Source organism: Lissotriton vulgaris, chromosome 1_1, assembly GCF_964263255.1.
Source record: "Lissotriton vulgaris chromosome 1_1, aLisVul1.2, whole genome shotgun sequence".
Taxonomy (NCBI): Eukaryota; Metazoa; Chordata; class Amphibia; order Caudata; family Salamandridae; genus Lissotriton; species Lissotriton vulgaris.
Window position 1 is genome coordinate 724,615,133 of NC_141685.1, and position 24,680 is coordinate 724,639,812.

Consider the following 24,680-nt stretch of genomic DNA (forward strand, 5'->3'; position numbering starts at 1 on the left):
TACATCGGGCCCTAATAATACACCTACAATCATGGGGAACAGACTTAAAATGCCCTAATACACATGAAAACGTTTTTTTAAGGAACTTGCACCTTTTTTTCAATAACTTTTAACATGGCTATGTAACTCAAACAATCAAAATGAAAATTTTCCAGGCATACATGGGGGCATATTTACAAGGGCCTTGCACTACGAGGAAAGTGACTTCAAATGACCAGACACACATGGGGACGTATTTACAAGGCCCTTGAACCCGGGGGAAGTGACTTGAAATTGCTAACCACACATAGGAGAGTATCTACAATGCCCGTGCAACACTTATGCATCATTTTTTACATACACACCGTAACAATAACAACACAAATGCACCATATATCTGTTCCGCAAAAGCGACGCATTGCAGGAGTCACATCATTTTACCATCAAAAACAATTTCACCGATTCTGTAAATGTAGATTTACCTACATGTGGCCTTTGTTTTAGGCCCCTACATACCGATTCGCCATTTACCGGTCGGAAACGACCTAAATTGGCTGTAACCGGTCGGTAAATGGCCTGAAACGACCACCTACATCGAGCCCTAAGTGTGCATGCATTTGATTTCAAACAAAGTTTTAAAACATTTTATGTAAAACAATTATACACCTACATTCATGGGGAACTGACTTAAAATGCCCTAATACATATCAAAACGTTTTTTTAAGATACTTGCACCTTTTTTTCAATAACTTTTAACATGGCTATGTAACTCAAACAATTAATCATTCCTATGGGCTTTGAAGCCCATAGGAATGATTAGGCATTACCGATTCAGTATTTACCGAATCGGTAATTAAAAAATTCACAAGGGTGCAGGGGGTATCACTTTCACACCCTCTGGCACCCTCAAAACAGGCACATGCAGAATGCAAACACTTGACGCAAAACATCATTTTAAATACACAGCTGACTTTCTTATTTACGCAAAAAAGCATACTACTCTTTATCTAAAATATATAAACGATAACTCACCTTTACAAATTCTTTTTGAAATTCAAAACAGACTCAGAAACACACCAATTATTCTTTAGCAGAATTAAAGGTATGCACTCCAGAGGCTGGAACCAACAAATGCACTGAAACGCTGATATTCATCACACATATCTCTCATGTCAGCCAATAAAAACTCTTCCCACACTTTTTTTAAATCAACACCCTTCCCCCCTCTGCCCTTTCTACCTCTTTTCCATAGCAACTACCGCCTGCCAGACCTGTCATGTTCACAAGTTCACACAACAATGTTTCAAATGAACTCTGAACTCTCGGTACACCTGCTAATCCACTGCAATCTTTCATAACAACATTTTTAAATAACCATTCAAAATACATCTTTCAAAGAACACATCCATGCACCCTAACTTTCTGTTTTCAGCAATGGAAATACACCAATCACTGCTAATGAATCATTTGCACTTAAACTCCAAAGTTTTTTACATTACAAACTTCACTATTTCAACTGCCATTTCATTCCCACACTTCATCTGACTGCAGCAAAAACTCCTCTAGCCATGTTTTCAGTCTGGATTCTTGGACATAGCTACATCCACTGGGCTCACAGGTATGCTGATAATAGAAATTTACACAACCTCAATTTACAAAATGTGGAAATCAAATGGATTGGTCGAAGAGGATTGAAATGTCACCAATTGATACCATTGGTGAAAACCTTTTTACATTTGCCAACCCCTGACCTCATAATAGTGCACTGTGGAGGAAACGATTTGGGCACTTTGACTGGGGTAGGTCTGGAAATGCTCCTAAAAGACACCTTTGAGCAATTGATGACACTTTTTCCTCAAACGGCCTTGGTATATTCCAATATATGCCAAAGACAAAAATGGAGGTGGTCCAATCAATTTTGTCCACAAATTGAGAAATCGAGGAAGCATGTAAATAAGTCTGTTTCAGCATACATGAGGGACCATGGAATGGGCTGCATCTACAACAATAACTTGCGTTACTACATGCAAGATATCTACAGAGGAGATGGCGTGCATTTCTCAGATGAGGGGAACAGAATTTTCATACTAAATTTAAGAATGTGTATTGGTTCCTACTTATAAGTTTCTCGAACTTACACAGAACCCAAAAGCTCTTTTCAGAACTACCTTAACTTAGTTTACTCTTTTGAAATTTCGAATATACCCTTTTTCTCTTATTTTCATTTATATTCGCTTCCCGGTACGCTACCCAGTTCGCGTACCGGCAGCTAACCACACGAAAAAATCCATTTTTTTTCTCGACATATATGAGCCTCCTCAGCCACCCTCAGAAAACTTAGGGAGACAGGATGCGTCTAAACTACCCCAATCTACCCATTCTGAACATTATTTACCCTCCATCTTATATCTCAATTCTACCGAAACACAAAATGGAGGACTCCCGTAACGCTGCAGGTTCACGTACCGGGAAACGCACTGACCAGCACTCGCTCAAAAAAGGTGGGAAAGTAATTTACAGAAAAACCACTGGAGACACTTTCACCAATTAACCCCTTCGATGCTGGTGACGGAACCATTCCGTCATCAGTCACGGTTGAGCTGTGCTGATGACGGAATGGTTCCGTCACGACCACACCCATTATCATTAGTGTGCAGCACAGCAGGAAAATATCCAAAGCAGTCAAGGTGTTAAACATTAGCTCATACTACATACCAATCCCTACCATTTTCACAAATTTCGTTGGAATACCATTTAGCCATTTAGCATGTAGAACTCTCTAAAATCCCTGAGGTAAATTACTTCACAAAACATATCGGAAGTGTTGGAAATGACAACCAATTAAAATATTACTTTCAATTTCTACTATTATATCATGACATTTGATTGGTTATGTACCTGAATATATATAAACAAAGAGAGAGAAACACAGCCATTTTGACTACTACTTCGTGAAGTGCATAACAACTAAAAATCAACTGATAACTTCAAATTATATTTAAAAGGTAAGATATTATTTTTAAAACTGAAGTATGTTCTGTACTGAAAGCTAATTAGAAAAAAAAATTCTGACAGATATATTCTATCACTCTGTAATACTTATAGAATAAAATAGACTCCTCTGTTTTAGTTATGGCAGGGCCAGTCCAAGGATTTGCGAGGCCCTGGGCTAAAACGGAACGTGCGCAAGGCCCCCTCCAATTTACATAAGTGGCCCCTTGCAAGGAGAACATTCACAGACACCGTGGGGGCCCCATTGTCCAGCATTTTGACGCCCCCACAGTTTTAACTTTTAATCCACACGCATTTCTCACACCTTCATAGGTGTGAGAATTGATTGTGGTCTAAAAGTTAAAACTGAGAGTGCGCCAAAATGCTGGACAATAGGCCCCCCACAGTGTCTATGAATGATCTCCTTGCAATTGAGGGAGCGTCTCCTTCTCCCTCCCCTATACCTCCTGACACCATCCATAAGAGGCCCAAGGAGGGGGCCCCCTCCAATAGACCTTAATTGCAGGCGACACCTTTCTTTGTGATAGATCTCCAGAAAAACAAAAGGACACATCACCAGTGCGTGGCCCCATGCTGGTGGGCTCAGTGCGAGGCCCTGAGCGGCAGCCCACGCTGCCCATGCCTAGCGCCGGCCATGAGTTAAGGATAGAGTTAGACTTCTCTAGTATAATTCAGAATTGACTAAGAGTTTATTTGATAATTTTCTTCATATTTCTACTTCCAATTTGATACCATACACTGCCCAAAGAAAAAAACACTGTTTAAATAACCAAACTGCCTGTCTGCACTGAAACCCAACAGTGCCCTATCTGTACTGATATATTTTTTATAAATTCATTTTTCAGAATTCAAAATGGAAGGACAAGAAAACAACTTGAAAATTGAAACAGAAAAACAAAAGGAGACCGAAGTTGACCAGGATTTCTACGACGATACAATAAACAATGAACTTGTGCAATGTGTAGATGCAGTAGATTTCCTACTGGAAAATGAAGAAAAAAATGATCATGATTTTTTAGATTTTCTTTTAAATTTTGAAAAACAATCTGAAAAATAAATGTTTATTTCTTAATTCAAAAATTGTTTGACACATTATTTTTTTTTATATGTATATTGTAAACTAGTAGCAAATTGATTATAACGTGAAGTCAGACTTTAAATATACTGTGCAACTTTTTGGTGTTACATACTAACTTTGTTCATAGTTACTTCCTTTCTCCCACTATATAATCCCCAATGTGTATTTAACATCTCTTTATCATCTCCTGCCTCCATGTTGTTTCGGCTTTCCAGACAGACTATGGTATGAATTCCATATACCACAATAACTTCTTTAACAACAGGCAAGATATCTACAAAGGAGACGGCGTTTATTAATTTATAGACTCTGCATTGGTACCTACATGTAGCTACGTAAATAAAAAAAACCCCAAAAAAACCCAACAAAACGAACAATTGATAAACATACAATAAGTTAAAAGTCAATCATTCTTGTTTCCTTATAGTACGCTCCCCAGACCGCTTTCCGGTACGCGTACCGGGCGCACCCCACGAAAAAAACATTTTTTTTTTTTTTTTTGCACGGTGGGGTCCTTTTAAAGCCTCCACATCAAACCTAGGGGGTCAAGGAGAATCTACTATGCCCCCTTATGGGCATTTGCCCCTTCGCTTTGGACTCCTCTTGTCTCTCGATCCTACCGAGAGACAAGATGGCGGCCGCTACGGACTGTTTAGAATGTTGACAGACACCGGAGAGCCAATCAGCTTCGCTTCGCAAAGCTCCGTTACGCGAAAAGTACGCGAACTGGTTCGCTATCCAGGACGCTGTCACAGATATATCTGTTTTTTTAAACGTTAATTTCTCAAAATCCACTGGAGCACATATATTGAGACCCAGCAAAGGCCCATCGGGCTAACAGTCCCTACAATTTTGCCAAGTTTCGAGCAAATCCATTCAGCCGTTCGAGCTAAAAGTGAGGCCAAACGCCCTATGGAAAAATGAATGGGAAAAACGCGTTTTGGGACCCCCCTTTTTTCTCGGCCCCCTCTTGACGAAACCCCCCCAAATTTTCGGGGGCTGCTCAGAAACAAAATGTGCCATTTTCCTGACAATTTTAGCCGATTCCGTTCACAAACGCCAAAGTTAGTAGACATAGAATTTTCAAAAGTTCCATAGAAAAAAAATCCTAACTATATATACCTACTGGCGACCGCCAGTAGGTAATATATATATATATATATATATATATGAGTTGAGCACTTTTCAGGGAAAAGAGAAGCGGCCACGCGGGGAGTAGGGAACAGGTAGCAGTTTTATTCAGGGGTCCAGGTAATGGCGGATGCATTTCAGCTTGAGAGCCTTCTTCAGCGCCTTCCTCCTAAACGAACCAGTCCCAAATGATATCCTTCCGTGATTAAATATCCGCAGGCACTGAGTTCCCTCCTCCTAACGCCTTCTGTGCAGCGTTTGAAGCCCGTGTTGAATGTAGCAAGTGTCCAAGTCCCAGTGTGCACTGTCTCGGCACAACTTGGTTGCTGGTGTGGGGGAGTGGAGAAAATGTAGTTTGTGCCTGCACCAGAGGGCGGGGTGGTCGATGGACGGCGAACATCACAGTGCCTGTCCCGTGTCCCCGTTATCTGCAGCGCCCTTCCTCTCAGGTAAGTGATGAAAACAGTGGCGTCAATATATATGTATATGTATAGTAAATCTGCACCAATAGATGTACTCCTTAAATAGGTGCAAGTTTACTACTTTTTGGAATTCGCAAGCATTGGCAAGTAACAGGCTTTGAAAGCTGCATCACTCTCAGGATTCCAGGCATACTACTGGCAATCAAACACCTAAGAGGTGATGGGATGAATGCTCACAAATAGTATAGCCAGTGGCAGTCTTTTGTGGTACCAATCCAAACAAATGTGTTTTGCCCAATGTACCACTCTAGACAGAAGCCCACCAAATGCAAGTCAGTTCAATCAATCAATCAACCAAATTTGTATAGCGCGCTACTCACCCGGAAGGGTCTCAAAGCGCTGAGGGGAGGGGGGGTCGTTACTGCTCGAACAGCCAGGTCTTGAGTTGCTTCCTGAAGGAGAGATGGTCCAGGGTCAGCCGTAGGTGAGTGGGAAGGGAGTTCCATGTCTTGGCTGCCAGGTAGGAGAAGGACTTTCCTCCGATGGTGGATTTGCGGATTCGTGGGACGGAGGCGAGGGCGAGGCTAGCGGATCGGAGCTGGCGGGTGGGTGTGTAGAATGTGAGGCGGCTGTTGAGGTACTTCGGTCCCGTGTCGTGGAGAGCCTTGTGTGCATTGGTGAGGAGTCTGAACGTGATCCTCTTGTTGACGGGGAGCCAGTGCAGGTCTTTCAGGTGGGCAGAGATGTGGCTGTGGCGAGGGATGCCCAGGATGAGTCGTGTTGAGGCGTTCTGAATGCGCTGGAGTCTTTTCTGGAGTTTGGCTGTGGTTCCAGCGTAGAGGGTGTTCCCGTAGTCCAGGTGGCTTGTGACGAGGGCCTGGGTGACCGTCTTCCTGGTTTCGGTGGGGATCCATTGGAAGATCTTTCGGAGCATGCGCAGAGTGTTGAAGCAGGATGACGAGACGGCGTTCACTTGCTTGGTCATCGTGAGGGAGGAGTCCAGGATTAAGCCCAGGTTGCGTGCGTGGTCCGTTGGCCTCGGTGCGGTGCCCAGGGCAGGGGGCCACCAGGAGTCGTCCTAGGCAGAGGGAGATGGTCCGAGGATGAGGACTTCTGTTTTGTCTGAGTTCAGTTTCAGACGGCTGATCTTCATCCATTCTGCGACGTCTTTCATTCCTTCCTGGAGGTTGGCTTTGGCGGTGGAGGGATCGTTGGTGAGGGAGAGTATCAGCTGGGTGTCGTCGGCGTACGAGATGATGTTGAGGTTGTGTTGGCATGCGATGGCTGCAAGAGGGCTCATGTAGACGTTGAAGAGGGTGGGGCTGAGTGAGGATCCTTGCGGGACGCCGCAGATGACTACGGTGGCCGCGGATCGGAACGGGGGGAGGCGGACTCTCTGGGTTCTTCCGGCAAGGAACGAGATGATCGACTCCAGGGCCGCTTCTTGGATTCTAGTGTTGCTGAGGCGTTAGGTTAGGCTGCGGTGGCATACAGTGTTGAAGGCTGCTGAGAGTTCCAGGAGGATGAGGGCAGCCGTTTCCCCATTTTCGAGCAGGGACCTCATGTCGTCGGTGGCTGCGATGAAGGCAGTCTCAGTGCTGTGGTTTGCTCGGAAACCGGACTGTGAGAGGTCGAGGGATGCGTTGGTCTCGAGGAAGGCTGAGAGTTGTCTGTTGACGGTCTTCTCGATGACTTTGGCTGGAAAGGGGAGGAGCGAGATGGGGCGGAAGTTCTTGAGGTCCGTGGGGTCCACAGTGGGTTTTTTCAGGAGGGTGCTCCGCTCGGCGTGTTTCCAACTCTCCGGGAAGGTGGCGGATGTGAAGGAGCTGTTGATGATGTTCCGGAGTTGGGGTGTGATGATGGAGTCGGCTTTGTTGAAAATGTGAATCGGCCAGGGGTCGGTAGGGGAGCCGGAGTGGATGGTGTTCATCAGGCGGGTGGTGTCTTCGATGCTGACAGGGGTCCAGGTGCAAAGGGTGGTGGTGGTGGGGCGCTGGTTCGGCGGTTGGGTGCGTGGTCAGCGCGCCAAAGCTGTTGTGTATGTCGGCGATCTTGCGGTGCAAGAACAAGGCAAGTGAGTCGCAGAGGTCTTGCGAGGGTGTGATATCGTTGTTGCAGGTGCTGGGGTTGGAAAGCTCTTTAACGATGCTGAAGAGTTCCTTGCTGTTGTGGGTGTTGTTGTCCAGTCGTTCTTTGAATGCTGTCTTCTTGGTGGTGCGGATCAGCTGGTGGTGTTTGCGGGTGGCGTTCTTGAGGGCTGTCATGTGTTCTGCTGTCTGGTCGTGGCGCCAGGCTTTCTCGAGGGTGCAGCAGGTTTTCTTGCAGTTTTTGAGGTCGTTGGTAAACCACGAGGCTTTCCTGCAGCTGGGTCTGCTGGGAGGGTTCTTCAGTGGTGCGATTTCGTCGGCGCAGTTGGTGAGCCACTGTGTGAGGTTGCGGGCGGTTTTGTTGGGGTCTGTCGTGTTGGTGGGAGGGTTCTGGCTGAGGGAGGTGGTGAGCTGGTCGGTAATGATCTTGCTCCAGCTTCTGCTGGGAACCTGTTGCGGGTGGTGGTGGGTCGTGGTTCTCCTGAAGTTGAAGTGGACGCAGCTGTGATCTGTCCAGTGTAGTCTGGTGGAGTGGCTGAAGGAGATGTGCTTGCTGGAGGAGAAGACGGGGTCAAGCGTGTGGCCGGCGTAATGGGTGGGTGTGTTCACCAGTTGCTTGAGTCCGAGGTTGGTGAGGTTGTCCAGCAGGGCGGCGGTGTTGCAGTCCTTGTTGTTCACCAGGTGGAAGTTGAGGTCCCCTTGGAGGATGTAGTCTGTGGAGGTGAGGGCGTGCGGACCGACGAAGTCCGCGATGGCTTCGCTGAATTGTGTGCGTGATCCCGGGGGTCTGTAGATGAGGGTGCCTCTGAGGGTGGTCTTGGGGTCGGTGTGAATCTGGAAGTGAAGGTGCTCGGCAGCGGTGAGGGTGTCGTCGGAGTCGGTCGTGATGCGGATGGTGTTTCTGTGGACGATGGCGATGCCTCCTCCGGTTTGGATGACGCGGTCCCTCCGGGTGTTTGGAGGACCCAGTTCCTCATGGAAGCATTGCATCCCAAACCGTGGTCATTTCACCCCTCCACCCCACTGCTTTTTTGGGGGGAAATGTGAGAATTATCCCTTTCCGAATCTCACTGACTAAGCTATGACCCTGACTCCCATAGAAACCTGCTGAAGCAGGGAAATAAAACACCCAAAAGGAACTAATGTTAAATAAATAAATAACTAGAATTAGCAAAACCAGTAGTCTGGTTTTCTTGTGGCAAAGCATGCAAACACAGGCATGTAAAAATGCAGTGGTGGGTATAATAGTGGAATTGATGGCGATAATGATACTGGTGGTAGTGGTAATAATGATGGTGCTAAAAGTGGGGGTGATGATTCTAGTAAAGCTAGTGGAGATAATGACTTGCACTCAACTCCAGACAAAAACATTTTTAGAAATTATAGTTTGGTAAAAAAAGATTCCTTTCTTGTACAGTGCAGGTTTGCGATAAAGACTCTTAAAGTTTGCCCGCTGAGTGCATTTTTCAGATTAAAAAACCAGTCCCTCGGGCTTTGCAGTGTAAGCGCTGGTTTACCAACTTGCCAATAACATGAGGGAAGCAAGTAACACTGTGGGTGAAGCCGGGGCCCACTCTGTGTATATGTGAATGAACTGTGGGTGAAGCCGGGGCCCACACTGTGTACAATTGAATGAACTGTGGGTGAAGCCGGGGCCCACTCTGTGTACATGTGAATGAACTGTGGGTGAAGCCGGGGCCCACTCTGTGTATATGTGAATGAACTGTGGGTGAAGCCGGGGCCCACCCTGTGTATATGTAAATGGTAAGGAGACGTCCACAGAAAGCTGAACGGTGACGCCAGACCTAAGACCTAAAAGGTCCTGGGCTGAGGGAGGACTTTGTTGGGGCCCCTGCAAGCATGTATGTATGTATGTATGTATGTATGTATGTATGTATGTATGTGTATTCTTATATAGCGCTCGATGACCCAAAGGGTATCTTGGCGCTTGCCTTGGGAACCCGTCCTGGCTTTTCCCTGTGAGATAGCCCCTACAGGGCATCCCCAAGGTGAAAGGTGAAAGCCAGGCATCCCGCAGCGGGGGGCCGTTGTGGAGATTAAGCAAGCTTAATGCCCAGAGTTGCAGAGTGAGAACTCATGATTAGAGCAGGCACAGAAGCGAGAATTATCAAGTCCGTGGACATTTGAGCTCAAGACCCTGCTTTGTCGGGGATTGAACCCTGGTCCCGGGTCTGACCTCTGCTTCAGGGTCTGCCTGCTCTACACCGTGAGCCACACTTCTCCATACCTGTTTCACGAGACTGGGGCAATCCGGGTGCCCCCGAACCCCCTGCCAACCCGGGCGAGTACAACGAGGCTACGAGGGATGGCAGACAGGCGGCATGGCTGTTTAGTACTTTCAGCATATATCGTTTTCTAAAGCGCCCGGAAGGTGCTGCAAGGAAGCATAACGCACAATAAGTAGAACTGTTGATTGCCATGTACAGGCCCAGATGTTTTATAACATGCAGGGGGGGATCGCAGTGGTCCAGGAATTGCAGCCAACAACTACCCAGGAGGTCAATGACAGCAGAACAGTTCCCTCTAATAAATCTTCTTGTGATCGGTGGAGAGCGTGCCTCCGGTCTCTGCGCTGCAATTAAAAACACATGCCGCATTCTCCGGCATGTTCCCTGATGTCGAGCGGTCGTCTGCTGTGAAAATACTAACGGGATAAGTAGCCTAAAATAAATACGTGTGAACTAAATGCTTATAATGCACGGATGCAGCTGTTCTGCCACGCGGCCAACAACCACTTTTAAAATCCAGTGCACCATTCTTGGGCTCTTAATTGTAGTTAAAACTGTTGGAAGCTACACATTTTCTCAGTCTAGAAAGCGGATTCTGCTGCAGCCTTGCTGCTTCATAGCACTATGTGTAACAGACCCCTTCTAAGGGAGTAAAGAATTCCAAAAGGCAAATCCCACCCTTGCGAGTTTGCAACTTGTGAACTGCAGGCTGCACACACATTTTTGCAGCAGGCGCATTCACCGGGGTGGCGACCTTTCTGTTATTAAACTGGATGTCTCTACAGATATCTGCACCGGAGGGGTATGAAGCAAGCACGTGAAGCATCTGTAGAAATGAGAGGCTCATTTATGAAATGGGACCAACTATTGTAATGACTATTGATTTTTATAGTGATCAACAACAAGAGAGATAGGGAGAGTCACGAACACTCTTAGTCCCCAAACTATATTAGACAACAACAACAAAAGAGTGTTCCTGTTCTGATTTGAATGGAAAGGATGCACAGAGCACAAGGAACCAACAAAGCCCATTTGGTTTGTTAAGAAAGCCCTCACTCACCGACCTGGTCGGTGACTTGCTTCATCATCGGGCCCCACCGTGTGTGACCGAATGCCACCCCGGTGTGCTGCGACGCCAGAGTTACTGCGGAGCTGGTCTTGTGAGGGTGGGAGGGCTATGTGAAAGATTATGTGGATAGTGTGAAGTGGTGAATTAAAATTGCCTTGTATGTATCAAAAATTATTTTAATCAGAGATCATCAAGGACAAGGTTAAAAAATGTGATGGTAAGTAAGGCCAACTAATTGGATGGCCTACTACCACTAGCATTAAGTGACAACGTGAATGGTCAACATGAACATGTTTCAGCCGGTGTGGTATAATTAACCTGGCATTCGTCAGGACCTAGAGTGTAAACCTCGGCGGTATGGGCACTCTAAGGCCCACCCAACCAGAGGACTTGAAAGTGAAAAAAGTCTGTGAAGTGCAAAAAACGAGGGGGCATCACCACCCGAGGGCAGGACGCACACAGCCTCAAGTCTCTAAATTTTAGAGACAAAAAGTAAAAAGCACCTGTGGGGAATAAAAAAGATACAGACAAACATAAAAAAAGACAAACAAACAATTAGAATTTTTGTCGTTTTAGGCTAGCCAATTCAAGCCAGTTACTTGTGCTCAAGGTGCCAGGGTGCACAACTCATACCTAATAGCAGAGGTGCGTGGCTCTGCCTGTGGCTGAGACTAAATGGTAGGTAGTGTAGCCTTAAACAGTGAAGAGACACTCTCATGGTAGATTGCCAATTGCAAGATCTATCTGTGCGAGTGCGCAGGGAGGGAAATAAGTGAAAAAGGAGGCGAATGGCAGTGAGGACAATCAGACACAACTAAATCACTCTGCGATCAATGGGCCAAATGGCCACTGACCATTAAGCACAAAAGAGAACAAAAAGGGGTGAGAGAGGTAAGTTCTCACTTCACAAGGGATGAAAATCCACCCCATAGACCGCGGGAGGGAGGGGACGGCGCATTTGGCACATCCTGAAATGAAAGCAAAAATGGGAAAGAAAAGGGACAAACACTGTCAGCAAGCAGCGTTAGTACTTAGCTCAAATGGTCCTTTGCAGCCAGGGTGGTACTCACGCCCACGGCGCCTGTCTCCTGTAGGTACACCTAATCAGCCCTCGGAACCGGGTCTCACCGATCCGGGCTTGAGGAATATGGGCGGTTTTATGAGCCTCAGGTGAATGTTGCCGCGTCCGCGCTTCCGGGATAGGAAGCGTGCGTTGTGCGCATGCGTGAGAATAGCGGAAAAGGAATAGAACGTGAACCGCTTTGGGTAGGGGATACTCACTTCCGCGTGGGAAGGACTACCTATTGCGCATGCGTGGCGGTTCGACTGTCACAGTAGAGGCAGCCGGACTTGGAATTTATGTATGGTACGCATGCGCGGAAGTTTGACCAATGCGGAATGATGTAAACAATCTACAGCTTATCGTAGTGCACATTGGAAGCAGAATTAACCATATGAGTATCAGGTGAATAAGGAGGGACAGACACAGCACATGGGAAAGAGTTAGACTCAAAAGAGAAAAAGATATCCCAGGCAAAATACCCATCTCTGATTTAACGTGAGTAATAGGTAATGGAGGTAAATCCTCATCTTTAGGTTGATTTATTCTGGACAGCTGATTGTGGGGCAGTCTACACCCACAGACAACAGGGGTTTACGGAACAGCAACGAGTCAGGAAATAGTAGGTTTACTTGAGGACAGAGCCCCAAGGTATATCGTCATTAAGGCCATTTACATGAGTGCCCAGGCGGTATACCCAACGCGGTTCCTTTTCAAACAGTCTTTCTGCAATGTTGGAGCCCCCAGGGATTTGTTCAATCACCGTCCATCTCAGATCATTGGTAGTATGATTGGTTTGTAAAAAATGGTCACTCATTTTTGTCGTCGATTTCTTGCACCTGATATTACTTCTATGCTCACATATCCGTTGTTTGATTTTTCTAGTCGTCATCCCCACGTACCGGAGGGAGCAGGGGCATGTGACAAGGTAAACAACATTTATGGAGTTGCAGTTAGTGTGTGCTTTTTGCCACCATGTTTTCCCGGGTTCAAGGGTCAAGATTCACTTATTTCCCTCCCTGCGCACTCGCACAGATAGATCTTGCAATTGGCAATCTACCATGAGAGTGTCTCTTCACTGTTTAAGGCTACACTACCTACCATTTAGTCTCAGCCACAGGCAGAGCCACGCACCTTTGCTATTAGGTATGAGTTGTGCACCCTGGCACCTTGAGCACAAGTAACTGGCTTGAATTGGCTAGCCTAAAACGACAAAAATTCTAATTGTTTGTTTGTCTTTTTTTATGTTTGTCTGTATCTTTTTTATTCCCCACAGGTGCTTTTTACTTTTTGTCTCTAAAATTTAGAGACTTGAGGCTGTGTGCGTCCTGCCCTCGGGTGGTGATGCCCCCTCGTTTTTTGCACTTCACAGACTTTTTTCACTTTCAAGTCCTCTGGTTGGGTGGGCCTTAGAGTGCCCATACCGCCGAGGTTTACACTCTAGGTCCTGACGAATGCCAGGTTAATTATACCACACTGGCTGAAACATGTTCATGTTGACCATTCACGTTGTCACTTAATGCTAGTGGTAGTAGACCATCCAATTAGTTGGCCTTACTTACCATCACATTTTTTAACCTTGTCCTTGATGATCTCTGATTAAAAGAATTTTTGATACATACAAGGCAATTTTAATTCACCACTTCACACTATCCACATAATCTTTCACATAGCCCTCCCACCCTCACAAGACCAGCTCCGCAGTAACTCTGGCGTCGCAGCACACCGGGGTGGCATTCGGTCACACCCGGTGGGGCCCGATGATGAAGCAAGTCACCGACCAGGTCGGTGAGTGAGGGCTTTCTTAACAAACCAAATGGGCTTTGTTGGTTCCTTGTGCTCTGTGCATCCTTTCCATTCAAATCAGAACAGGAACACTCTTTTGTTGTTGTTGTCTATTGATTTTTATAGAAATAATAACTAATTTGGCGTACAGGAGAGAGTTACAGAATCGGGTATTGTGGAAATGAGTAGTCCACGTTACCGTCAGTAGCATAAGGAAAGCTTGAACGAGATCGCCTGGCATCAGGAGTGGGCTACACATAGATCACTACAACAGGTGTATACACCTACTGAGCTATTTACCTGGGCTGGAACCAGCTACGCACAAGTGGCTGCAGCAAGTGCACAACCCGCAGAGTTCTCCTGGACTAGCTCCTGGTTCTAGCCCACTTTACCTCTTTATCCAGCTCTATCTACGGCATCCCTCGCATTTAAGAGTGAAATGGGCCGGGCTCAGCACAGACCCCGACCCAAGGGATCCCTCGACTCAAGTGACACATAGTGAATCCCCCAAAACGCCCATCAGTGGACTAACCTTGCACGTCTAAGACGGACAATGTATTGATCCATAAAACAACCTACTACGCGGTTCCACCGTGAGGGTGGGTGGCTGGGGGCCAGGGAATGGGACAGTGAGTGGCCAGGCCACCCCCAAAAGACGATTTTTTTTTCAAAAGAGCACCCTATAAACTTTTACATAATTCATGCGTTTTATAGTTCCACCGTTCAAGCGCTTGCCCTCTCCCACTCACCCCCTGCCAACAAATCCTAACGTGAATGTACATGTATAAGTGCAGTGTAATATATAGTAGACCTGTAATAATGTGTCGAGCGCCATGAGGCTCGTGTTGTGGTGTACGCATAGCAACCCCTAACTAGCAGGGACCGTGCTCGCAGAAATACAGGCACAGGGGAACATATGCCCCACTTAATGCCCAGCCACATTCCTATGGAGATGTTATTTCACAAGTGCTCAGATTCAGAAAGCGCAACTACTAGAGCCTGCAAATGGCAGTAAAGCGCTATAAAAATGCTGTTATGCACTGATCAGTCTAGCTTGATCCGCCAGCACCCTTTATCTAAAAAATCAAAACACAGAAAAAAACATTTCCGGCTTAGAAAACGACAAAAAAAATGAAATTACCTTAAGAGTCCAGTCCTCCCCCTCAGTGGCTTAGAAGGGGGGTGGGTAGTCACAGCAAGGGTCACTCCACGCACAGCAAGGGTCGCTCCACGCTGACCCGGAGTGAGATGGCAACAGAGGTGAGATGTGTGCAGAAACCAAGTGGGAGGTGTAGGTAGAGTGCGGCCCAGACCACACACAGCAATTCCCTTGCGGGAGCCAGCAAGGGCACCATCTGTTTGAAAGTTAATTACAAACAGATGGTTTTAAAGCTCTCTCCCGCAAGGGAATCACCAAACATGCAGGCGTTGCCATTGAAAGGAATGCAATGCGTGCACGTTTTTGGCCTAAAAACTAATCGATTACAAGAGGTCTCCTCCTATACAGCACATGCATGCTGCGTAGGCAATACCTAAAATCGATAGTGGTTGCTCACATGAGAGATGGTTCCCGCCTATTATTGTGCTCAAGGGAAGGATGAGAAGGAAGGTTGGAGTGACTCGATAGACTCTAAGCTTTTACATGATAAATAAGGGAGGCACCTTAAGGGCACCCTAATAAAGTAAAGAAACATATTGCCATTTTAGAGTTTGAATATAGTGCAAGGCTAAGGTAAAATGTGCAGCAAACAATCAATTAAAACAATGTCCCTCAGGAGCAAGAGCGAGAACACACAGATGAGACTAACAACCACCATGCATAGTGGAGTGTTGACAAGTACATCAGATGTTCATGTGGAGGAGTGAGGAATAGACTCCGCCCTTAAATTGCATTTCTTTTGTCATAGTGAGATTACCTTTATTTCAGAATGACTCGTCGTTGGCATATAGGCGGCTGTTTTTCTAATTTCTGAAATGTTTAATTTTTCAGATACATATGGAGATGGTTACCCTGAGTATCTTGTAGTCGATGATTCAGAGCCAGCTGTCGGTAAGTTACAACAAGATTAATATTTTTATTTTTGTAAAATGGAGCCACCATTAATTACAGTCAAAGAAGTCAGGGCCTGATGCATAGTTTGGCAGAGCGGAAGGAAGACCGTAAACCAGCGAATTACAGGCACTGATTGTCGCGCCACCTTATTAAGGGAGGGACATCCAAGGCTCCTGTTCCCTGTAAGTTGGTCCACTTACTTTTTGTTCATAGAGTACAAATATCTGCTCTGGCAGTTTTTTCTCTAAACAAAACAAAGGTTTGCTGAGTTCGCACTTTAAACATGGTGCTTGGTCAGTAACCTTCACTGCTGTGAAGGGAACAGCTGCTCCCTTCACAGTATAGATATCTCCACCTGCCATCTCTAAATATTGCAGACAGTTCTTCCTCAGTGTGGTGGAGATCATGACCTCTACCCTCCCCTGGTAGTGGCAGCAGCCTGCCTAGCTGGGCATAATAAGGTCCCTTTCTTTGTTTTTGATCAAAGTATTTTTTTCAGTTTAATAAAAAGACACACAATCAGATATCATTGCAATACAAGTAGAAGGTGGTCATGCGATACAATAATGCCAAACAAGTGATTAACAAATATCATGGAGAATATTGTTGGACATCTTCAACTCAGAACTGTACTGCTCCTGAAAAAAAGTGTATTCTGCACATGTACGAAAGAGCAATAATATATGAACGATAGCTATGAAACCACTGTGAATCCTGACCCATTTGTAAGATCAGCCTGTAGAGAGTATCTAACAACATGCATAGAGGCGTGGGTACAGATGTGGTAAGGCTTGTACATTTCGTAGCTGTGGAGTGTGTAGTGTGGGTTATATATATCATAACAATGTCTCGCCTTGATGCCAGGATTAACAGGAAAAAGAGAACTGGGTGGTGAGGTGGGGAGGGTGCGGTGTGGGGGGAGGGTTGAGTGAGGTATCCGGAGTCCGGAAGCGATTTTCTTCAGGCTCAGGAGTTTGGCAGAGGGTGAGCTATCCCCTTGATTGTATTCTTTTCTATGTACTTGTCTAGGGAGAGCCATAAAGCACTGGTAATAGGGGGGGGGGTGCATTTTAGACTGTAGTGTATGGTGTACCCTTTGAGGTATGAGACCCATGCCCACCAAGTGTGATAAGAGAGAAGATGAAATGATTTCCATTCGGAGAGGATAACTTTCACTGCAATGGTTAAAAGAAGGTCTAGCAGAGCCATATCATTGGCGTTGAGTCATAGCAGTCACTGACGCTCAGGGACCAAGAGCTACCATAGGAAAGCTTAGTGGCATGGGTATATCAAATACATCTGATAGCTTAATCTGTATCGGACGCAAATATGGTTCCAGGAGTCCGCACTCAAGGAACATTTGTCAGTGTGAACCAGACTCTTGGTTGCAGTTCCAACATTTATCATTCTCGCGCGGGTTTGGCTTTTGTGGCCCGATGGGGTCCAGAATAGCAGGTTCATTATAAAGAATTTGGATTGTATGAGAGAGGGGACAATTTTGTTACATAACACGAGTTTTGCCATTGATAGTCAGTGATGTGGTTACATATTTCAGCATTGAAATGCGTAGCCCCAGTTGGATGCAGTACCGATGATTGTGTTGAGTATGGGTCAGATAAACATGTGTAAATCTAGTAGGCACTATGCCCTGAGTGTTGCCATAAGGATGAGTGTTTGGTAAAAGTAAGCTTTGACAGTTTTGCTTTAATCTTTAAGAAACTGTAGAAATCTAGGTTAGAGAGGGCATATATGCCGGCTAAAGCTTAAAAAGGGAGTGGATCGGTGTTATTATCATATAGATACTTGATTAGCTTAATGCCTTTTAAGGCCCGCACGTTTGCAACCTAAGCATCAACTTCTATTTTAGGGCTATGCCATGGTGACACCCATCTGGAGTTATGGATAGGCTAAGGCAGACTTCTATCCAGCAGTTTAAGAGCTTTTATTATTGTATTAATTCTTTAAGAAACATGTTCAAACTCCTGCCTAGTAGATAAACTTGTGTTGTTTTAAATTATCATCTGCTTTGAAGAACTAAAATGTAGATGCCAGAAAGTCAAATAAAAATTCTCAATACTTTCAAGCCATTTTTGTGGCCCTAGGACACGAGATATTGCCAAAGTTTAAAAATGTGTTAAAAAGAAAGTATGCACCCACAGGTAACCCGCTTTTGGTTAAAACATTTTACTGATTTTAACGTTCATTTAGACCCTGATTACGAGCAGGGTGGAGTGGTATCTCTGGGTGAGATACTGTTCTGCTTATTACAACTTGTTGTGTATCATCACCAATCCCTGACATCAATGCAACAGAATCAAAAAATATGGAGAATTACTAGGGTACAACTCTTATTCCTAAACTTGAGAACGTTAAGTGTTTGTAAGTCGTTTTTCTGTCCTTCGCTTTGAAAAGTATATGTACAGGTGCTGGTGGCATGTTTTTTTTTTCGGGAGCCACGCAACACCATTTCAATCTCTTGATTGGCTTCCAGTAGAGTCCTTGTAGCCCGTGACACAAGATATTGGAAAAATTTTGACCCCTGACACTTCTGGGATCTCGTGGAAGTAGAACTGTACCCCAATCTATCTCTTTTTTCATCATGTTTTGTTACTCCCGCCGACTTGTGAAGGCATAAAAGCTCTCTATGCAATTGATGTTATTTTTTGTGAATTTTTTTTAAATTCTCAAACGTGTAATCATGTATATGAACTCCATTTCAATGATATCCAATTATATTATAACACATGACTTGCCTGAAATATTATAATGTACAACTTTGTGATGATCAGTGATTACTTGTCTTTGTTGTGCAATTTGAGATTAATGAGTATCACGTGAGGTAATGTTCATGGTTTCCTGTATGGATTGTGGCATTGGATTCAGGGCTTGGAGAGTACATTTTTATTAGTCGGACCAGGGGCGTAGGTACTATTGGTTCTATAGGTGGAGCGGCACCAAGGCCCAGAGCCCTTTAGGGCCTCTTGAGCCCTGTACATTTCAGCTGCAGTCAAAGGGTCATTATCCTTATTTGCACCAAAGCCCAAGACATCTTTGCTACGCTACTGAGTCGGATTTTGGAAACATTAGTGAGGTACTGATGATGCTCTTGGCGTAAGACAACTGGCCATAATATTAATGATGTGGATTTTAATATGTTAACAATCCAATTTCGAATGTGTCTCAATATACATTCTCTTTCAAAGGATCAGGAATGAACTGTCTTGAACCACCTAAATTGCCAAACACGAATATTCGAAATATGAAATCTGCATATGAACATGGTGAAACTGTTGTGTACAGTTGTACAAACAACGGCATACTTTATGGCTCAGAAACCATAACATGTGAAAATGGAAGATGGACATCCCCTCCTCAATGTACTGGTCAGTATATAATTATGTTAAATGTTACTTAAAGTTTGTTAAATGTATTTTTACTTAAGACAATCAGACACATGTACGTTTTTTTTTCTCAACCTCGAAAGACAAAAGTGATGAGACAAATTGAAACGGTTACCCATTTAAAGAGACTTAAGCCAAATCTTTGATAATTACTCATTATTAACAGTTCAGAATCGAAAGCCTTTTATTTAGTACTTTCAGGATCAAAAGACATCCACCCAGATTCATCATTATTTCGTGCAAGGCAGTGCACCTCCAACGTTTGCTGCTCTGCCTTGCTTCAAAGGGAGAAAGACAAAATGTGCCATATCTACTAAGATATGGTATGTTTTTCTCTCCACCAGCTCTGGCGCACTTTTGGTTACCATGCGCCAGCGCACACGCCCTTACACCCATAAGGGTGTGTGCATTTGTAAAGAATGGCTTTTGTGCTGGAACAAGCCATTCTCATGTGAAAATATTCATGCAGCCTAACTTACAACAACAGCTATATGCAGTGTTGTGTGCAAAAGCAGCTAAAAGGTAAAATGACGTTTAAACATCTAATATGCCTATGCTAACATAGCAATGTGTGCAAGCAGGGTCCTGGCTTCACTACACCATATGCAAATCAGTCTTGATCCTGCACTCAATGGGAACAGTCCACCCTGAACTGCCAGGCCAGGTCCTCCCTGGACTGGAAATAAGCATCCTAGGACCGGTTTTGGGCTTTCACCCCTTATTAGCCAGGACAGCATGACTCCAGTGGCACGGAGAGCACTGGACCCACTTCTGAGCATAGCTGTCCCACTCGAGTGACAAATGCAAAAAGAACAATTGATGGACAGAATGCAGAATATTGTCATACATTCACCCCAGTACTGAGATCGGGCCTTAAATCCATTGTTTTTTGCTCACCATGCCATTCCAGTTTGTACCCAGCCATATGCAAATCAGTCTTGACCCTGCGCCCAAAGGGAACAGTCCAGCCCAATCTGCCAGGCCAGGTCCTCCCTGGACAGGGAAGTTTGCATCCTAGGACCGGTTTCAGACTTTCAGCCCTCATCAGCCATGATAGCTTGACTCCAGTGGCATGGAGAGCATGGAATCCACGTCTTGGCATACCCGTTCCACTCAGGGTGACAAATAAAAAAAGAACAAATATGACACTTTACAAAGCACGTGTTACAACAAATTTTTTACATCGCAAAATCCATTACAACTCAATTTGTTACAACGCATGTCATTACAACGCATAATCCATTACAACGCAATTACTATTCTAACTCCGCTGGGGTGTTACTTTGGGGAATGTGTTGTAATGGATTATGCGATGTAATGTTATGCGTTGTAATGGATTTCATGTTGTAAAACATTTGTTGTAATGACACACATTTCAACACGTGCATTGTAAACGATGTTTCCCAAAAATAAAATTTGATGGACAGAATGCAGAATGTCATACTTTCACCCCAGTATAGAGATCTGGGCCTAAATCCATTGTTTTGGCTGATGATGGGTGATGCTCTCAAACCAGTCCCAAGATGCTTGTTTCCAGTCCAGGGAGGACCTGGCTTGGCAGTTCGGGCTGGACTGTTCCCACAAGGAACTGGGTAAAGCAGCAAATGTGAGGGACTCCAATACGGTGACCAACAATACGAGATAAGGAGACATATAACACATAAAAAGATGCCAGTCTCCATCTCCCTGGTTCTCATTCTAAGCAATGTGAGTGCTCTCATGCCTTTGCCTGACCTGACCCAAAAGCGAAAGTCTCTGGTGTTCTTTATATGTGTACCTCTGCTAGAAAGAGTTGAGCTTTGATATTATTCAACCTCTCAATTCCTCTTTTCCCGGGGTCTTCTAAATGGTGAGGGGTGTGGGCAGATTTACCTGAAGGTGGTGATGGAGCAGTGAGTTGACAGTCATGGTAAATGAGATGTAAGAGTAGACACCACATGGATGTGGTGACCCAGTCCAACACACAGGTGCCATTCACAAGGCAGTGTGAAGAAGGACAGTCCAAACAGTCAATGAAGTGGGGAGAGGGTTGCCATCAGGGCCAGCTCCGTGACTGGCGTTTGGCTGGTGCTTTGCCTCCAGAGATACCCAGGCTCTTTTTTGGATGCCCCCTTGGTCGCTTGGCCAGGGGGACCCTGCTGCATGGCCAGTGGCATCTGAGGACTCACCCCTCTCTGTGGCCGCAGGGGAGGATGGTGCACTGTCATCCTGCAGCACAACAGAGGTGGGCAGAGGTGTTGTTTGGGACGCAGGCCTGTACCTCAGTAACGCCACTTGCTGGCCCATGAGGTCCACCATTTGTCCAAAGCGGGTGTCGATGGACCTCATCAGCAGGATGAGCTCCAGTAATAGTTCGCCAGACTGGCCACTTTGTCCCTGGAACTATTCGTATGTCCCGATGACTCTGGTGAAGTGGTCCAGGGATGGTGTCCCAACCTCCTGAGGACTGGGGATGACCCTGGCCCTCCCACCTGCCCTGCTGCCACAGACCTGTTGCCTTGCCACTGTGGGTCCATGCACACTCTCCCTGCCGTCCACAGTTGTTGGTGTGGGCTGGTCATCCCCTGGGACAAAGAGGGTGCTGCAGGTGGCACTGGTGGTGGTGGCGGTGGTGGCGGTGGCGGCGGTGGGGGCACAGGCCATAACTGCAGGAGTCTGCTGCGGGCAGTTGCTGTTGCAGCAGACGTGGTGGTGAGGATGGGAGCCTGGGCCTGGGCCCAGTTGCTCCCTGGGACACCAGATGGGCCGGCATGGAGCTCACCGTCCATAGAGTCCTGGGAGTCTACATCAGAGAGTCCATGTACCAGGAGTGGGTACTGGCTCTGCTGGTCGTTAGTGTTGTCCTCAGCAGTGAGTTCTTCATCACCTGTGGATTAGATGGGGAATGGTCAGTGTTATGCACTGTGCAAGAATTCTGTTGGCTGTGTGTCAGCCACTGTCTGTACACTACACAATTGACTGATCATCAATATTTTTGGTAAGTGCAATACTGTGCCTCATTACATGATGCAGAGGTACATAAATTACTCCTACATGTCAGGTATCGATGCATTGCATACAATTGGTGCTGTGTGTAGTGATGCAGGTCTCCCACCCACAAACAGCCAGCCCACGGAAAATGGCTACCTACCTGTAAGTTCGTTTGGTGAACAATGCAATGGCTTCCAGGTGCTCCTGGGTGGGAGGGAGTGCTCCATGCTGCTGGGCTGTGGGATAGGGGACATGGTGGGAGTAGTAGTGCAGGCCTCCCCAGCAAGATGGCTACCTACCTGTAAGTTTGTTTGGTGAACTATGCAATGGCTTCCCGGTGCTCCTGGGTGGTGTGGAGGGAGGACTCCATGCTGCTGAGGTGTGGGACAAGGGGCATCGTTGGAGTTTACTAGTGCAGGCCTCCCTCCCACATACAGGCCTCACAAGCAAGATGGCTACCTATCTGTATGTTTGTTTGGTGGACAATGCAATGGCTTCCAGGTGCTGGAACAAGCCATTCTCATGTGAAAATATTCATAATTGAGCGGGAATGCGCGCCAGCAGTGCTCAAGGAGCCAATGGTCTCAAATTAGGTTGCTATAAAACATTTCAGGATAAACTTCTCCCGCACCTCTCTATGCTGCTGGATGACATCTGCGTTGAAGGCAGCATGCCGCAGACAATGAGAGAGGCTCTCCTTGTAACAATACTGAAGTTGGGCAAGGCACAGGACGAATGCAGTTCATACAGACCACTCTCACTGCTCAATCTTGACACTAGAATATTTGCTAAGGTATTAGCTAACCGCCTGGCACTTTAAGCACCTCAGCTGGTCGCACTGGAACAAGCGGGTTTCATTCCCAGCAGGAATCTAACATATAACATCCGCACAGTCCTGGGCACCATGCAGCATGTCAAGAAAGTTCGGAAGGCACTTGCAGTGTTTTTGGACAGTGTTTTTGTGTTCAGGCCTTCGACTCTGTGGAGTGGTCATGTATGCGTCTGGTGCTGCGGAGGATGGGCCTGGGGATTCCGTTCCTTGAAATGGTAGGGGCTCTGTACCATAACCCACGAGCCAGAGTCTGCCTTGGTGACCTGGTCACCGACTCCTTCCCGATAAGCAGAGGGACACGACAGGGCTGCCTGCTTTTGCCGCTGTTATATGCCCTGGTGGCTGAGGGATTGGCATGCGTGCTACGAGAGTACCATGGCAACGAGGGCATTGGGTTCCCCACATACAGAATACTGGTCTTGATGTATGCGGACGATACATTGCTATATGTCCGAGACCCGGAAACCAATTTATACTCGGTGTTGAGAGAGGTGGTACATTTTGGCGCTCTCTCGGGCCTAAAGGGAAACTGGACGAAGTCCTTGACCTTCCCACTCTCCCCGGTAACTCGGAACATGGACATGGAATACCCACTGCAGTAGACCACAGACTCGGTTTGATATTTAGGTTTGTGACTTCATACTGACTCAGAGATCTTGTTCAGGGAAAATTATGGCATTGCTTATAGCAAATTAGAGGACGATGTGGAGTCCTGGTGCAGTCTTCCACTCACGCTCCTCGGAAGAATCTCAATTATGAAAATGGTTGTGCTGCCTAGACTGTTGTTCCTATTTGTAACCATCCCGATAGTGCTGCCCAAAAGCTTTTTTCAGAGACTGACACAACTCATGATCAAATTGGCATGGGCCGGTATGCAGCCCGAGCTAAGTGGTCGCTCCTCACGCTCCCTTATAGTATGGGCGGACTAGGTGCCCCAGACTTAGAACTTTATTATAGAGTTGCCCAAGCGTCTCATTTACACACCTGGCTGCATGGTGATAGCCGCATCCCTCATGTCCTCATTGATAAATTATTTGCTAGTCCGCTTTCGCTCCCGGCTACTATTTTCACACCAGTGGATCGCAGAACTGGATTCCTGGATTCCATCGCAGCGACTAACCATGCGTTGCACATTCTTTTACAACTGCAGGGAGGAGCATTACTCTACTCGCCGATAATGCCGGTTGAGTGGACCCAATGGGCATCCCCTATCAAAGATAGGGGAGTGGTACTTGCACTACACAAGCTCAACATCAAATCGGCAGGTGACCTATTCCAGGATGGTACGGTGAAAACCTGGGAACAGATACATGAAAGCGTTGGGGACGCCCCTCTGCTGCCTAGATTTCAATTGCACAGAGTGCGCAGTGCCCTCGTGGAGCTGTTAGCAGACACCTTGGCGGAACCGCCGGAAGTTCCGGAACTCACCTATGTAATAAAGACTGACACCCCCCGGAACTTATTGTCTACCCTATATAAGCTATACCTGGCGCATAGAGAACACCAGTACACGAAGGCCCGCTTGGCAAGGCAGAGAGATTTGCAGATGGTA

General features: G+C 46.1%; 1 protein-coding gene across 1 annotated transcript in view; it reads left to right on the top strand.

Moving 5' to 3' along the window:
* LOC147747716 (coagulation factor XIII B chain-like) overlaps nt 1-24,680 on the top strand; it is a 444,785-nt gene that overhangs the window by 246,268 nt on the left and 173,837 nt on the right. Inside the window, exons 6-7 of the mRNA XM_086926046.1 lie at nt 15,863-15,922; nt 19,129-19,308. Coding sequence (XP_086782172.1) covers nt 15,863-15,922; nt 19,129-19,308 — 240 coding nt within the window. The remainder of the gene's footprint in view (nt 1-15,862; nt 15,923-19,128; nt 19,309-24,680) is intronic.